At 42.8% G+C, this 16,736-nt stretch overlaps 2 protein-coding genes across 5 annotated transcripts in view; one reads left to right on the top strand and one right to left on the bottom strand.

The window, feature by feature from the left end:
- Positions 1 to 37: 37 nt before the first annotated feature.
- Positions 38 to 4,261, bottom strand: nthl1 (nth-like DNA glycosylase 1). Its single transcript, XM_084084660.1, has 6 exons — positions 3,668 to 4,261; positions 3,021 to 3,271; positions 2,653 to 2,823; positions 2,323 to 2,482; positions 1,577 to 1,676; positions 38 to 614 (listed from the first exon to the last, which is right to left on the bottom strand). The coding sequence occupies exons 1-6, from the start codon at positions 3,867 to 3,869 to the stop codon at positions 305 to 307; spliced, it is 1,194 nt and encodes a 397-aa protein (XP_083940786.1). The 5' UTR covers positions 3,870 to 4,261; the 3' UTR covers positions 38 to 304.
- Positions 4,262 to 4,434: 173 nt separating this feature from the next.
- The window catches only part of tsc2 (TSC complex subunit 2), a 35,498-nt gene continuing 23,196 nt past the window's right edge, over positions 4,435 to 16,736 (top strand). For 2 of the 4 annotated variants that reach the window (XM_084084625.1, XM_084084623.1), the window contains exons 1-22: positions 4,435 to 4,594; positions 6,506 to 6,691; positions 7,364 to 7,450; positions 7,552 to 7,659; positions 7,741 to 7,888; positions 8,170 to 8,287; positions 8,384 to 8,432; positions 8,720 to 8,845; positions 8,988 to 9,061; positions 9,261 to 9,387; positions 9,505 to 9,648; positions 10,920 to 11,057; positions 11,268 to 11,371; positions 11,576 to 11,657; positions 12,197 to 12,352; positions 12,456 to 12,575; positions 13,184 to 13,306; positions 14,038 to 14,144; positions 15,005 to 15,176; positions 15,667 to 15,789; positions 15,908 to 16,042; positions 16,171 to 16,360. In XM_084084625.1, the coding sequence (XP_083940751.1) occupies positions 6,557 to 6,691; positions 7,364 to 7,450; positions 7,552 to 7,659; positions 7,741 to 7,888; positions 8,170 to 8,287; positions 8,384 to 8,432; positions 8,720 to 8,845; positions 8,988 to 9,061; positions 9,261 to 9,387; positions 9,505 to 9,648; positions 10,920 to 11,057; positions 11,268 to 11,371; positions 11,576 to 11,657; positions 12,197 to 12,352; positions 12,456 to 12,575; positions 13,184 to 13,306; positions 14,038 to 14,144; positions 15,005 to 15,176; positions 15,667 to 15,789; positions 15,908 to 16,042; positions 16,171 to 16,360 (2,566 nt within the window). In that variant the 5' untranslated portion in view covers positions 4,435 to 4,594; positions 6,506 to 6,556. Of the gene's footprint in view, positions 4,595 to 6,505; positions 6,692 to 7,363; positions 7,451 to 7,551; positions 7,889 to 8,169; positions 8,288 to 8,383; positions 8,433 to 8,719; positions 8,846 to 8,987; positions 9,062 to 9,260; positions 9,388 to 9,504; positions 9,649 to 10,919; positions 11,058 to 11,267; positions 11,372 to 11,575; positions 11,658 to 12,196; positions 12,353 to 12,455; positions 12,576 to 13,183; positions 13,307 to 14,037; positions 14,145 to 15,004; positions 15,177 to 15,666; positions 15,790 to 15,907; positions 16,043 to 16,170; positions 16,361 to 16,736 lie in introns of all 4 variants that reach the window. The other 2 variants (XM_084084624.1, XM_084084622.1) reach the window with 1 other exon arrangement.

Here is a 16,736-nt window from a genome sequence, read left to right as displayed (position 1 = left end):
AGTAATTGTGTAATGAGCTACACTTAAAGAGTTCTCATACAAAAATATTTTATTTGATAGGAAATACAAACACATACAGTATAAAAAATACTGAGATACTGGGGCTATGGAATATTCAATTGTAGTGTCAAATTATATCCAGTGACAAAACTGATCCCAATCCCACAGAATTATATCCTGTTTGAATGTTTAACTTAGGAAGAGTTTTGAAGTGTGTGTATACAGTATACAGTATATGCGTAGCCTGTCTTCTCATGTGATATATAGTTCCAACTATCTCAACATTATGTGTGTTTGTCCTGTATCAACGGCCAGCCTTGTTTTTCAACCTCTTTGTCTTGCCAGTGGGGGATACAACTGTGGGACTCGTCTCCTCCTCTTTCTTATTCTCTTCTTTTACAGGGGTCTCGTGTCCAGTCTCCAGCTTCACCCTGGAGGTAGTGGAGTGTTTGGCGGGACGTGGAGACCCAGCTTTGGGCTTCTTTGATGGGGAGGCTTGGTGGGCAGAGGGGCAGATGTTCTGATTCAGACACATGGAGCAGAGGGGGCTAATAGGCAGACATACCTGCTGGCCAAAGCCCACCAGCAGCCAGTTGATTTCACTCCAGAGCTCCCTGTAGTGGCAACAGAGTTCATCTTAAGAGAAGGGGCTTAAGTTGATGTTTAGTTTAAACTACAGCATAGTGGTACTAAACTTGAGAGCTGTGTTGTGTTAACACATATTTTTTTATCAGCTGTTTTTTCCCCCTCTTCAAAGTAGTCATCAAAGATCTAAAAGCTCACAACACGTCTTGGGACGCATTGTGAGCTTGTAGATCTGCTATTTTCCCAATTCTTTTGTATATTTGAAAATGTATGAACATTTTGACAGGCCTAGGCATCGTAGAGGTATTGAATCCCAATCTCTATGTAAGTGTGCAGGAACTTCGCCCCTGTACCACCTAAATGCCCCCAGTAAACTACGTTTTGCACACACAATGCACACACACACACACACACACACACACACATGCGGAGCACCGTTACTGTGTTAGTAGTCTATTCCACAATCTCTGAATGCTATATAGAGTCTGGAACTACAACTCCCAAAATCCGAGAGAGGAAGCTGGCACTTCCGTTCACGAAAATATATTTTAAAATATCTTTACACTTTATTATTTTATTTCCATTTCTGCTAAGCAGCAAGCTAAATATGCTTAGATGATTTGTATTTATATTAGGATAAATTAGCGCGACTGTAAAGACGAAACGGAAATGGAGAGGAGGCTCCACATCCGGTTTATATTCTAATCATGATCAGAGCTTCCGAGTCCCAGACTGTATGACCGGAAACATTTGAAAATTGTGGGAGGCAACAGTCGGGCCACGCGAGACTACTGTGTTAGTAAACACATTTTCCTTCCTTATTCCTTTCCATGCATGCACACACACACACACACACACACACACACACACACACACACACACACACACACACACACACACACACACACACACACACACACACACACACACACACACACACACACACACACACACACACACACACACACACACACACACACAGTGCTAATACCTGGGTAACCATTCTTCCAGGGCCTTCCGTGTTTGTTCCGGGTTCTTGGTTCTGACCCAGCCGAGCCGATTAGAGATACGATGTACGTGTGTGTCCACTCCTACGCACGCACACACGCACGCGCATACGCGCACACACGCACACACACACACACACACACACACACACACACACACACACACACACACACACACACACACACACACACACACACACACACACACACACACACACACACACAGTTATAAAACCTCTGGAAAAAAAGTATTCCATTATATTGTTTAAAGTATGTAATCATCATGTAATCCAGGCCATAATATGTTTTATTTTATTGTTCAATGCTCATTCATAATGCTGGATATGTTTTCCACCTGCATGAGAAGCATTTCTGCCTTTCGTAGTGCCACCTATCCATTGCAAAGAATTAAAATTCACCTTATGTACTGTATATTGAATGAATATATATATATATGAATTTGATTTGTCTGTGCCTTCCTTTTAATTGACTGTGTTGTGTTCCTTTCCTCTCTATACTCTCTTCCCTATTCTAACTCTCACAAAAAAATCGTGTGATTTGACAATAAATTTGATTCTGAAGCTGTGAATATGTTTACTGTAATACGGTTTATATACGGCAATATGACTGGCTCACTGTACACTGTATGCCTTATTATCCCTTACATGACTGTGCAACTCACAAGTAAGAGAACATGCTCCGAGTGTGAGTGTGTTTGTACTGTATGTACCTATGCCAGACACCTGGTCCCAGGCGATGTCCATAGCCAGGTGCGCCATCTTGGGTCCCACCCCTGGCAGACGCACCAGGCCCTCCACACTGGCTGGGATGTCCCCTCCGAACTCTTGTAGCAACATGGATGACGTCTGCTTCAGATACTTCACCTTGGTCTGGTGTGTTGTACAGACAAGGGGTGATGGAGCATCCAAAAGGATGAAGATGCAGGGACACAATGTGGTGGAGAAAAACAGAGAGAAATTGAGCCAAGAACTGATTTCATTGCAGTTTAGTGTTGTATAGAGTAGTGTTGTTTAGAGTTGCTGGTCCTCAGATCCATTACCCTCCAGAAGCCGACTGGGTAGATGAGTTTCCCCAGTGTTTCGTCATCAGTGTTGGTTATGTTCTCTACGGTGCAACCATGCGCTCTGAGCCTCTGCATGGCTGCTCCCGTTACTTGGTCCTTGGTCTGACTGGAAAGCATCAGTGAAACCAGCACCTGAAAGCGCTTCACCTAGACAGAAGAAGAGAAAGGAATTAAAACAACTCGGACTTCTGGATAATATGAGACAAGCTTCTTCTTTTAAATGTGAGTGGACCAAGTTTAGAGTTCCCTTGGAGGGAAATTCAAGTGTGACAAGTGTTACATGTGGTTCCAGATATGACGCATAGACAGCCTTTAGTCAGTAATCAGTATGGTGTCCCACTCACTTGTGCGGGGGCCTCTGTGTCACAGCATTTCTTTGCACCCATGCTATCTACAGGTGCATCACGACTTTTCCTCATCTCACGGATGTAGCTTAGTTGTTTCTTCCAGTCAGGAGGCTCTGTCTTCACTCGATCAGCCTCTACATCTTCATCATACTCTACCTTCAATAGCTTTCTTCTGCGACTGGTGGGAACCAAGGGCGTGGTGTCTTTCTCTGTCTTTGGTTGAACAATGGTTTGAGGATGGCGCGCACCTGTATGACAACCATAAGAGGCACTAAGGCAGTGAGATTGTGAGAGAGGCAGCAACGTGCCACTATAGTGCTAGCCTGCTGGAAACACAATAGATTAAAACAAGAAGAGGTAGGTTGTGGTAGGTTATGAATACATTCCCTCAAAATAACAAGCTCACAAGGTGAAAATGAGTAGCTCGGAGTTCAATGCCTTGTTCAAATGCATTTGGAATATCTTCAGATGTTGTGCTAGCCCATATCCAGAAGTGAGGGGTACTGAAGATAGTAGAACCTGTACTGTATATTATTAACTTAATATATTTTCCTTGTGCATATTAAACTACTTTTAGGAACAATATATGAATGAATTGTATTTCAGGGTTCCAAGAGGTGCAATATATATATAGCCTACATTACCAGAGGGACCAGAAGAGGATTTAGGTTGAGGAATACTCGCATCCTCTTCCTCCACTTTCACAGTGACATCTTCCTTTGCATTTTGTTGATCTTTTGTAAATTTGGACATGAGTGCTGACAGGCCAGTGCCGCTCACGGTTCGATTCCCACTTCGAGTGACAACAGAGCTGCTCTTAATGAAATAGGGAGAGGTCATCATCATTGTAAAACTATGGAATGTCTTCCAAAGCCTACAGTGGAGACGTGAACGTTAGATAATTCCAACGCTCTGAAGTCACTGGCTAGTGTCCAACAAGTCACAAAAAAATGAATAAAAACTTAAAAACGGAAACAGAAAACAGATCAACAAAAACACATAATATTACCAGCTAAAATTACGATTTTGGCTGACAAGTGATCAGTGGGTTTATGCAATATTGCAGACCTTGACGCCGACCAATAAGAACCAGCTTCAGTTCCCGTAGAAGACCTATGGCCAAGAGTCATCCAACGCTAACGTCCCTGAACCCCCTACTGTTTTTAACGTTGAGCGTAGTTCCTCTACACGTGTAGATGTTTTGTTTTTCACGTTACATACGTAGAGAAAAGGCAACCGAAACAGCCAAACCCAGGTGACTACTAACTAACTAACGTGTACGGGAGGTAGGTTACGGTAGTAGCTAGCGTGTTTACTATATTTTTGCAGTCTTTAAGAACTACGTTTCCCATCAGCAAGTTCGGCAAACGTGTTTTTGTAGGAAGTGGCCCCGGTCCGTACATTAAGTATGTCATCCGGTTGAAAGAGTGGAGGACTGAGCTTTGAGAGAACAATCTTCCCGTGGTAAACAGTCAGATACATTAACACATCAATGCAGGACAGTAGACCGGGCCGCAGGCTGGGTGTGAGCGTCACCGACACAGCGGCAACAACAACTCAACTTCCATAAGGTAGGAGAGGGGGCGTTGTTGTTCTCTTCAATGGAAGCCATGGATCACACGACGGTCGTCTGTCACGACCGCCATGGATGAACTTACACTTGGTGTTTGCACTTTCTCCCTTTTTGGCCCGTACATCTACATACACGTTCAGATTTCAAATAGAAAGTGCTCGCCCCATGGCCATGGATGTTACAATTATGTACGGGCCCTCGGAAGTACCTGTATCTTACGTATTGTTCAATAAAAAGCGTTTTAATTCGATCGGTGGCCATTTTCTCATAGAGTTTGAATGTATCAGAGTGCAATACACATCCCAGCCGATAGGGTCACGTAGTTGAAAACGTTGAGAAAATATGGAATAAATGGCCACCGATCGGATTAAAATGCTTTTATTGAACAATACGGAAAATACGGGTACTTCTGAGGGCCCGTACATAATTATAACATCTGTGGCCATGAGATAAGCAGTTTATATTTGAAATCTGAACGTTTATGTAGATGTACGGGCCAAAAAGGGAGAAAGTGCAAACACCAGGTTGAAGTTCATCCATGACTGTCATATAATATATGACAGTCATGTTTCAGGGCTATGGAAGCCCTTGTCTTGTCATGCATGCAGTTCAAAGCTAACGGTACGACGGGTCGGGGATGGCGTCGCTTGCCGAAAAGGACCGAGATCTACAAGATAACAATGCGTTCGGTCTTTTCGGCAAGCGACATCCTTGCGCTGACCCAACAGCAGCGCGCACACAGCACGGTTACCCGCCTGGTGGTTGTTGTTGTTGTTGACTTGAAACAGAACAGCAGAACAGTCGTTGTCTGTCTCTACCTCCCCCACCCCCTCACACGCACACGCGCACCCTGTCTCCAGTGGGGGAAGAAGTACTCACATTTTTTACTTGAGTAAAAGTATCAATACCACAATGTAGAAATACTCTGTTACAAGTAAAAGTAGTATTCATAATTTACTTGAGTAAATTCAAAATCTATAAAGTAACTAGTAACTAACGTGTTCAAATAATTGTACTGGAGTAATAGTACCTTTGGGATGTAGTCGAGTAAAAGTATTGAAAATTGTAAATACTCCACTAAAGTAAAAAATACCTAAAAATTGTACTTAAGTACAGTGCTTGAGTAAATGTACTTAGTTACTTAACACCACTGCCTCTCTCTCTTTCTCTCTCTCTCTCGTCCGCATGACATCGAATTCCTCTTGCGACACACTTTACTGCTGCTACTGGCACCACAAACTTACTAACTGGGAGATTTGTTGTTGGAATGTTGCAGGTTTTATGAAGCTGTTTCACTGTGTACATGTTGTTGCTGTTAGCGCTGAGCTCACATGTGCCCGTTTTCACTAATATATGGATTATGTGTGAATAATAATTAACCGATATTGTAAGTTTATGTTGCCAGGTCTGTGTGTGCAAGAGAACACTAGGCTGCAAGCACGTGACAGCTGGCAGCCAGGGGCCTGTCAGTGCGTGCGTGCGTGACAGTGTTTGGGCATAATATTGCTGTTCAGTTGCATGAACTTGCTTTTGCAGTTGTTTCTAAACATTACATTCATTATTTTATTTATAACAGTGGTTTACAGGGACCCCCAGGGGTCCTTGTGGTGGGTCCGGGGGTTACCAGCCAAATTAGTACTTTAATAATGTCACCATAATTCAATTCACTTGAATTGGTTCAATTTGACATTAAGACAATTTAAAATGTATTTAAACCACCTTTTCATACCAGGGTTTATAGTACATAGTAATTTGAAATAGGGGTCCACTCCATAGCCTAATGAACATCAGTTTGGGGGCTTGAAAAAGTTTGATAACCGCTGGTTTATATTTCATAGGTCTTGGCATTGTTATCCCAATTAACTAGGATGCTCAATTACATTTACTTTTGGATAACCTCTTTCTCCAGATCACCTCCAGACCTCAGCCTGTATAGTCCACCACCCTTCCAGGCCGGGCCATGAATAAACAGCCCAGCAAGGAGAGTCTTAAGGATAAGGTGAAGGGGATCTTTGGTCTGGGAACCGCGCGTCCCCCCAGCAAGCAAAATGAGAGCAAGACCTCTGAGTACATCATCACTCCTGACATCCTCAAGGTGTGAAATACACATCTAACCAAATACAATAGCTAGTGAACTAGCTAGCTAAAATACATCTTGCAAGCATTCCTCTTCTCTTGACTCCTTACTTACTGAACAACACAAAGAAACTTCTTCAAACCTTTTTAACACCAACCGGGTACATGTGTGAAAAAGGTCCTTTTCTGACCTCCCAAGGCCTGTCTTCTCGGAGGTCGCTACAGTTCAAGGACGATAAAATCTGTAGCTAACTAGCTATACAGTATGTTACTGGTCTGCTGTGGTTTGGAGCTCATGGCAGACGGAGCATGTTGTGCTGGACAGTGAAACTCATCGCTCACCTTGGGTGCAGCTGTTCTATCAACCTCATAATGTATGTGTCTGTAGCAGGGTGCACACTCACTAGTATAGTTGCCACATATTAAATGTGAGAAGAAGACAGTATAGCCTTGTGCGAACTGCATTTATTTCACATGCCAAACTGAGATAGAGATTCAGTGCTGTGTTAAACACTACACTAACAATATACATATTATGGCTGATGCATGAGATATTGTACCTTACTTACATTATGGGACAGACTCTCTTAACTATCACCCTATTCCCACAAAATATTGCTGGTAAGTTTTGTTGTGTGGTAGGTTTGCATTGGTTTAATATTTTTTAGCAAACCCCTCTCCTCCTTCTCAGGAACTCCATCCTGACTGTGGCCTTAGCAACCGCATCCGGGTTATCAACCATGTGTGTGACCTCGCCAAGGCCAAGAAGTTTGAGGAGGTGAGCATGATGGAGCGGACATAATTGTTATTCAACTTCGCATGCTGCCTGAACTAGTGTGCATTTTTTTTAAACTGTGTGGGCACACGTGTGTGTTCCAGCATGCTGTAGAAGCTGTGTGGAAAGCTGTGGAGGACATGCTCACCCCAGAACAGCCAGAGGCTAGACATGCTGTTCTCCTACTGCTTAGAGCGATTATACAGGGACAGGTATGTATCAAACATCAAACACACAAAAGACAATCTGGTCATTTCATGACATACTCATTGTGTGTGTGTGCGTGCATGCAGGGTGAACGGCTTGGCCCTCTGAGAGCCTACTTCTTCAAGGTGATAAGAGACTACCAGCCGTCCAATGAGGACCTCTCTGACAGGCTGGAGGTCTTCAAGGCCCTGACAGAGAACGGCAAAGACATCACATACCTGGAAGAGGATATAGGTGACACTCCCCATTGTTCCTGATTGATGTCTTAGGTTGAAGAAGAGATGGAGCTTCAAATGTTAGATAACTGATAGGGAAATGTGGATGTTATGGGCACAAGGGACAATACGTTTTGGAAGAGTTTAGATTTCTTTTTAATGTACCACCATAATGAAACAAGCTTTATTATGTTGCAGTGTAAAACTGTATTTGAAATGTTCTTGCCTCAGTAGATAATGTGTATGACAGTGATTTCTTTTGACATCTTACATCTTCCTGCTATGTTTTACCACCTGCAGCACGCTTTGTTCTGCTATGGATGGACATCGGTCTGACCTCAGACTTCCTCAGAGTTTTGGTCAACCTGGTCAAATTCAACAGTTGCTACCTGGACCAGAATGTCTCCATCATGGTCCAGTAAGGAAGACTGACGCACACAAGCATGCAAATACAATACAAAATACAATTTTCCTGAAGAGGCTGTCAAAGTACTTGTCATTTTTTTTTCCTCAGGAAAATCTGTCTGCTGTGTAATAAAACCACATCATCAACAGATATCGAGGTATGTGACTCTGCATTTAACGTGTTTGTGGACGCAAAGTATTTAATACCTTTTGATTCGGAATGGTTTACCTGCCTTGTTATCACTTTTATGAGGAAAATTCGTTATAAGTTTCTGAGAAGCCTAAACTTCATAAAAGCTTTCCTTAAATTGGTTGTAACTTTGTAAATCCTTCCATAAAGACACATACCATCTTGTCCAGCCTCTCAAACATACTTTTTGGTGTTTAAATTAAAATGTTTTACGACATTTTAAAGTCTATAAAGCCTTTTGTGTGTGTCCACCAGGTGGCGCTGCAGGTGCTGGATGCGGTGGTGTGTTATAACTGCCTGCCTTCAGACTCTCTCACCGTCTTCATTATCACACTCTGTCGTACTGTCAACGTCAAAGAGTTCTGTGAAACTTGTTGGAAGGTGAACACACAAACACACATGCACAAATTGGACAAAATACATGACATTTGAAACCCCCTAAAATGAAATTGAAAACAAAAATTTAATTAGGAAAGAATACACAGATTTTTCCCGACTGACTCTGTCTCCTCTTGTCCTTCAGCTGATGAGGAAGGTGTTGGGGACTCACCTGGGCCACAGTGCAATCTACACCATGTGCCGCATCATGGAGGAGAGGTAATGCTTCAACATGTTCCTTGCTCATGTTTTATTTATTTTATTTTCTTTGAGCCCTATTTCCTGCTGCTGTGTTGAGGGAAGTTTATGTTTCCACTTTGTTAGTTCTTGTGTGTTTCTCTACTAAAGTCATCAGTGTAAATTTAGTTCCATTTGTACACACCAGGAGTTAAATTATTTCACTGTGTAACTCCTTCAGGGTGTACATGGAGGATGCACCGTTGTTGAGAGGAGCTGTGTTCTTTGTTGGGATGGCCCTCTGGGGAGCCCACAGACTCCCTGCGCTCAAAAACTCACCAAACTTGGTCCTGCCCTCTTTCTTAAAGGTAAAATAACACATGTACTGTACACACACACACACACACATGCACGTGCGTGAAAAACTCAAAAGGCAGAGTTTGAATGACTTCTAGTTGCAATTGACCATTGCACTCTGTGCCTAGGCCATGTCATGTTCCAATGAGGTGGTGTCCTACGAGATCGTGTTGTCAATCACCAGACTGATCAAGAAGTACGGCAAAGAGCTGCAGGTGGTCACATGGGACATCCTGCTGATCATCATAGAGAGACTGCTACAGCAAATCCAGGTAAATGGATCATAGGACATCTGATTGATTGTGATTATCTTGTACAATAACAAGGGAGAGGGAGAGACTTTTGTTAGTCCCACAGGGAAATTCAGTTTCAGCTTCACCCAGCTGATGTCTGCTCAGATGATAGATAGATAGATAGATAGATGGATAGATGGATACCTTTATTGATCCCACGGGGGAATTTCAGTTGCCCAGAGGCAGCACAGTAGTTAGAGTTGCAAAGTTATAGATGCAGAGTAAGAAAAGTACTGTCAGATACATCAATGCAAAGGTAAGAAATAACAATAAGAAGCACCATCAATAATGAACAACAGTATACAAAAGTATACAGACTTATACAACTATCCTGCACTAAGCAGAAAAACAACTGCACCACCAGGTTACAGTGTCCTCACAGTATCCCGCCCAAAACGGTGTTAAACTGTGCAACCAGTACAATCCATAGTTATAATATATCTAGAGGGTGGACTGCCCCGCCCCACCTATTCATTCTGAGGCTTCAACCATTCTCCGCTGTTATGGGGGCTTGGTACAATCAGTGCAATGCAAAGAAAAGTGACTGTAAACAGTGCAATCAGCACGATAACTATACCTTAAAGTGTCATTAGAAGTCAGTCCTTGGTACATCTTTTATTCCAAGTTATATGACAGTTGACCTGGCAGAGCGACCAACGTGTGTCTCGTTGTAAATCTTCATAGCTACTGGCACAAAGAACATGCGAAGTCTCATACAGTTATACCCAGGGTATATTATTTCCTCCTGCTCAGATGCCCCACTAAATCTTCCAGGTGGTCATGATTAGCACTCGGGTGCGATGGGGGCAGTTAGGGGCTAAATGGGTATTTCACTTCTGGTGTCATTTTAACGTCTACTCTGTTTTTTGTATTAAAAAGATAAATAAATGAAAAAAGTAATTGAAAAACACAACCCCCTCACGCGGTAGGAGGACAATATCAGCCACCAGAACCATGGATGTGTGTTTTCAATGAGCCATGGTTAAAATGGAGGGTGAAGTTCTATAGGTTTATTTAGGTTAATTTTGTCTGACAAAATGAATATCAAATATCTAAATATTGAAGCAAACCATCTGGGGTGCACACTAAAGCCAGAGTAAACATTGAAATGACCTCAGACTTGTTGAAATACCTCAACAAATACCTGTTAATTGCATATCTGTAACACTAATACACACACTTACACACACAAACCCTCTCTGATTGAAATGCCAGCTGTATGTGACCTCATGCTGTTGATGTCTTCACAGACGATAGGCAGTGCCGAGCTGAAGTCTATCGTCTATGAGCTGCTGACCACCGTGGAGGAGCTCTATGAGCAGAACGGTTACCATGGCTCCACAGAGGAGTTCTTCAGCCTGGTGGAGAAATGTGCTGACAAGAGACCAGTAGGTTCTTCTGTTGCCTTCTTCTATACTTGTGCTATTATGTTTGTTTTTCTTTCTGATTCAGTTCTGTTCCTCCTACGTTACACATAGGTAATATTCTATTGTCTCGTTTCTACAATTGCCCTACTTCCTGTGTGTGTACTGTATGTGTTTGTATACACATGTGCGTCTGTCTGCCTGTGTGTGTGTGTGTGTGTGTGTGTGTGTCAGGATGCGTCAGTGCTGATCCTCATCTCATACCGGGCCCAGTCCATCCAGCCAGCTAAGGACGGTTGGATTCAAAACCTCCACCGCCTTATGGAGACATTTTTTAGGTAACTCTCACACACACACACACACACACACACACACACACACACACACACACACACACACACACACACACACACACACACACACACACACACACACACACACACACACACACACACACACACACACACACACACACACACACACAGTTTACCTCTTTCTTTCTTTGTGTCCCTTGTGATCTCATGTCTCTTTATCTCTGACAGGAATGAGAGTAGGAGTGTGATAAGAATCAAAGTGCTTCACATCCTCTCCTTCGTTCTCAGCACAAACCGACAGCTCTACGAGGTCAGAACACACACACACACACACACACACACACACACACACACACACACACACACACACACACACACACACACACACACACACACACACACACACACACACAGAACCAGTTTTCTATTTGTATTGGCTTGTACTGTGCATTTTGATTTGCAGTGTTGAGTGCCATTTTTGTGCATCACTAGGTAATGCGTAGACCACATAAACCATGGTGAGAGAAATGTGTTGCAGGCCCTGCCTAACCTCTGCCCCCAGCTTCCTGTCTCTATACATTATAAATAAAGCAGAAATCCTTAAAACATAATATTTTTAAAGAAAAAGTTTTGCACTGTGGTTTTGCTTGTTCCTTTGACAAGGACAATGCGCAATAAATACATTGCAACCGATATAGTTACAAGCTCATTCATCTGTGGTCCCTGGCTGAGGCTGAGGAGTAGTTTACTCTGACACAAGATAGTGAGAGCTGCCGTCTTACCCACGTGTACCCACACACATTGTTTTATTCTCTTTAGCCATCTAACCTTTCACCTCCCTGTCTGCAGGATGAATTGATAGAGGTGGTGGTGATCCCTCAGCTCAGTGGGATAGCCGAGGACAGAGACCTCGCCGTCAGGAAACAGGCCACCCAGCTGCTGGTGGACCTGGCCGAGGGCTGTAACACCCACCACTTCTCCAGCCTGCTGGATATCATAGAGCGGGTATGGACAGGACTAACACATGCCCCCTTACTGCGTATGAAACTCCTTTGGTTCAGTTAGGTTGATGAATGGTTAATTAATCTTTTGTTTATGTTGCACCCAGGTGGCCAGTCGTTCACTGGTGTGCTCAGGGCCCCTGGAGCTTTGTGAGAGAGACCCCAGTGCAGATTCTCCCATGGAGGATGTCAGCACAGCTATATTGGGCCTATTGGAGATCCTACATGTACACACACACACACACACACACACACACACACACACACACACACACACACACACACACACACACACACACACACACACACACACACACACACACACACACACACACACACACACACACACACACAGACACACACAGACACACACACACAGACACACTGGCTGTGCAATTATTAAATAAAACAGATAAATCTACAAATATATAATATTACATAAAATACTTGCATAGCTGAATGCTGCAATTAGCAATATCACAAGTTGACACATTTGTTTTGTGTTGTGCAGAATGTCTGACCTATAAAGTTTACACAAATCCATACAAATCAAATAAAGTACACCTCAGCACCTCATTTCTTACCCCCATGTCTGTGCATATGGTGATCATATTATATATATATAAATGTTCATTTTGTTGCCCTAACAAACACAAATGTACACCTCTGAGTACTATTCAGGTTTCAAATTTAATGCAACATCAAGGTCATTACAATCCATCACATTTCTCCCTCCCCATGTAAAGCGACTTTGAATACTTAGAAAAGCCCTATATATATGTGGGATATTATTATTGTTATTTTTAACATAGTTCTTCTGTGTCTCTCCTGGCAGAGTAAACTGTACAGCCTACCAGCCAGTCATGTTAGTCGTGTTTACGAGATGCTGATCAGCCACCTACAGCTTCACTACAAGAACAAGTACTGCTCTGCCATTGCATCCAGTATTCGACTGCAGGTAGGAGTTGGCTACATGTACAGTAGATGTTTGTATTTATGTCTGAACTGGATATCTGTAATTTATGCTTTTTCCGTTCTCTGTGCATTTGTTTTTCTTTCATCCTGTCTTTTCTCTGCCTGGTCTTGTTATCCTGTTTGCATGTAATGCATGTAATTACAAGTAATGTGTTACTGTAATAATTTTTTTTTCCCAGTAACAAGTAATATAACTATTTACTTTATATTTCAGTTATAATATTACAGTTACCCTTCCCCCAAAAGGAACTTGTTACAATTTTCACAGGTCTTGGTGGAACTGCGGGTTGAGACATAGTGCATGTAGTGTGATTTGCATGTTGTCAGGATTTAGATTTTGTCAGGATAGGAGTAAGCTTCATTGCAGCGACAGGCTACAAGAAGTCATTCAGTCCAGGACTCCTGTCTAACTCCCCCCTAAGTATTAACTCTCTTACTACCAAGAACGACTTATAACGAGTCATTGTCATAATGCCCTGGCTGCCAAGAACGACTTAGGACGACTTTTTCTTTTTTTTTATGTTTTGGATAAAAACGTTCAGAACCCAAGATATCATGATCTGAAGATTTGCTGCTAGTAGTGTACTTGCAAACCAGTACCTGTAGGCAGGGAGTAATAAGTAAAGTAATAATATTAATTTTGAAAAAAGGAACAAGTAATATATATGGTGTTTTTTTTGTAACAAGCCCGGTCTTCTTTTCTCTCACTTTCAGGTGTTTGACTTCCTGCTATTGATGCGAGCAGATTCCCTCCACCGGCTGGGGGTTCCCAACAAAGATGGAGCCATTAGGTTCAGCCCGTATTGCTACTGTGACATGGGGTGAGACAGACACACACACACACACACACACACACACACACACACACACACACACACACACACTTAACATCTTTATTTGGGTTCATATTTAACAAACATTTCGAAATTGTATTAACACAAATAATAGTAGATACCGTACACAAGCTTGGGAAACTCAACAACAAGTGTTTCAGGGTACAGATCACGGATACAGGAAGCATCGTCGCCTCCATATGTGGCGATCACAGACACTGAACAGAATTTAGCCAATTCCTTAGCTCTTGGCTTGGGCATTCCTGCAATCTGCAAGCCTCTCGCAACTAATTTATAGACATTACAGAGGCTTCCAAATATGAACACATGCAGTTTACATTTGTAACCAAGCTGTATAATAGCATCCTTGAGATGTTGGTGCTATAGCACCTTGGTAAGGAATGCATCTTCCAGACTGGTCGAATGTACATCCCTTTTCCAAAATGGTTCCCTGACATGAACCCAGGCAGCAGACCGTCCTCCAATAGCTCAAGGGAGTAAGTGCTCCATCTGAATCTCAACTCAGGGAACAAATGTACCGTCTGCACGTTTGAAAACAACAGCTATAGTGAGGATTTGCACTATGGTGAAATATTGGTCTTTATTTTAAGGTAATTTGTGCCCTTTTTTGGAACTCTCATGAACCAGTAACCATTTTGCTAGCGAACTCCAAAATAGATAACATTTTCATTTTTGGATGAATCATTCCTTTAATAGTTTCTGTCACACTACATCACAACTTGCAAACAAAATACACACTGTACATATCACTGTTGCACCGCACATATCAAACCTCCAGCTTGGTGGAAACCGTACGGACGGTCGTCATGTTTTCCTGTTGTTTACAGAGAGCCAGAGAAGCGTGTCAGTGAAAAGAAGCCTGTAGGTGCAGGATCAGCATCCCCACCTGCCGGGGGGCTTGCCCCACCTGTTGCTCCTCCACCCGCCTCCTCCTCTATTCGCACAGCCTACCTACCCTACGCACCTGCCTTCAGCGCCCTACTGCAGTGCCTAAAGATGGTACACTCAACAACTACTTTGTAGCTCATGGACCATACACAGAGCCATGTATTAGGTCTGGGCAATTAACCAAAAATATCAAAACCAATATTTAGAACCAATAACAGTTTGTTTTTCTTATATCAATGAATTGACAGAAAGAAATGTAATAGATTTTTTGATAATCGATTAAATCGATTAGTCTGATTAACCACTAAAAGCCTGTATTGTACTTTGTTGTACAAATGGTGGTGTACTAAACTAGCTTTAGAAAAATTAGCCGATCTACAAGCTCACAACAAGTCGCATTGCAACACGTTGTGAGGTTGTAGACCTGCTATTTATTTCTAAATAATCGTTTGTTAATCGTAAAACGTTCGCAAACGTTTGAGATAATCATGCTATTGATTTGAAGTCACATCGCCCAGCCCTACTATGTATAGTGTGGCAGTGTGGTCCTGTGTTGTTCCTGTTATTGAACAAGGTAAAAGCTCAGACATGTCTGTTGCAGGAGACGGACTGGAAGGTTCTAAAGCTGGTGCTGGACAAGCTGCCATGGACTCTCCAGTATAAGGTCCTGCTACTGACCTCACCTTGCAGCCTGGACCAGCTCTGTTCTACTCTCTGCTTTATGGTAACACACAAGCACGCACACACACGCACGCATGCACACACACACACACACGTGTGCATATTTATGCTAGCATGTACAGTACTGTATACTAGTTGTTGTTCTTTGTGTGTGTTTGTAGGTGACAGATCGTCTGATCTCAGAACGTCTAAAGAAGACTCCAGACGGTTTTTCCCGTACTGATGTCCAGCTGGCTGTAGTTCCTGTGCTCACAGCTATCACCTCCTACCACAACTACCTGGAGCAGTCTAGACAGGTACACACGCACCCTGATATGTTCTCTCTCACATGCACAGATAGAAGGGAGAGAAGTGTGTGTGTGTGCTTATTCTGGAACCATATTGTAGAATTAATAGCGATGATTGTCTTTAATCCGTCTCACAGAGAGAGCTGGTTCAGTGCCTGGAGACCGGCCTCATCTACCGATGTGCCAAGCAGTGTGTGGTTGCCTTGACGATGTGCACCGTGGAGATGCCTGACATCATGATCAAGCTCCTTCCCGCGCTCATCGTCAAGCTCACCCACATCTCAGCGACCGTTGCCATGGCGTCCCCGATGCTAGAGTTCCTCTCCAGTGAGACTTTAAAACTTTTTTCCCCTGAATGAATGAATGTGGTTGATTTCATCATCGGATTGGTTATGTCAGTGGTTCTCAAACTTTTTTGAGCGGTGTAGCCGCTCCTATAAGTGGGGTTGGGACACCTCATTAGTACACCCTTCGCTGTACTGTGATTGGCTGACTCTATTGGCTGACTCTATTCAGCACTGTGATTGGCTAGCGAGACACATGATGAAATTAATAACCTATAAATAGGACTGTGCACTTAAAAAAAACACTTTTTTTTAAGTGAGCTTCCATCACTGTGATGACCACTGTGATGACCACACCGCTCACTTCACTTGATTTGTTTTTAATTTCAAGGACTCCCCATACCTCTCAGAGTTACAGA

Source organism: Gymnoscopelus microlampas, assembly GCF_963454915.1.
Source record: "Gymnoscopelus microlampas genome assembly, chromosome: 2".
Lineage (NCBI taxonomy): Eukaryota > Metazoa > Chordata > Actinopteri > Myctophiformes > Myctophidae > Gymnoscopelus > Gymnoscopelus microlampas.
Note: the sequence above shows the minus strand (reverse complement) of the source record. Positions and strands in the feature narration are given on the sequence as shown.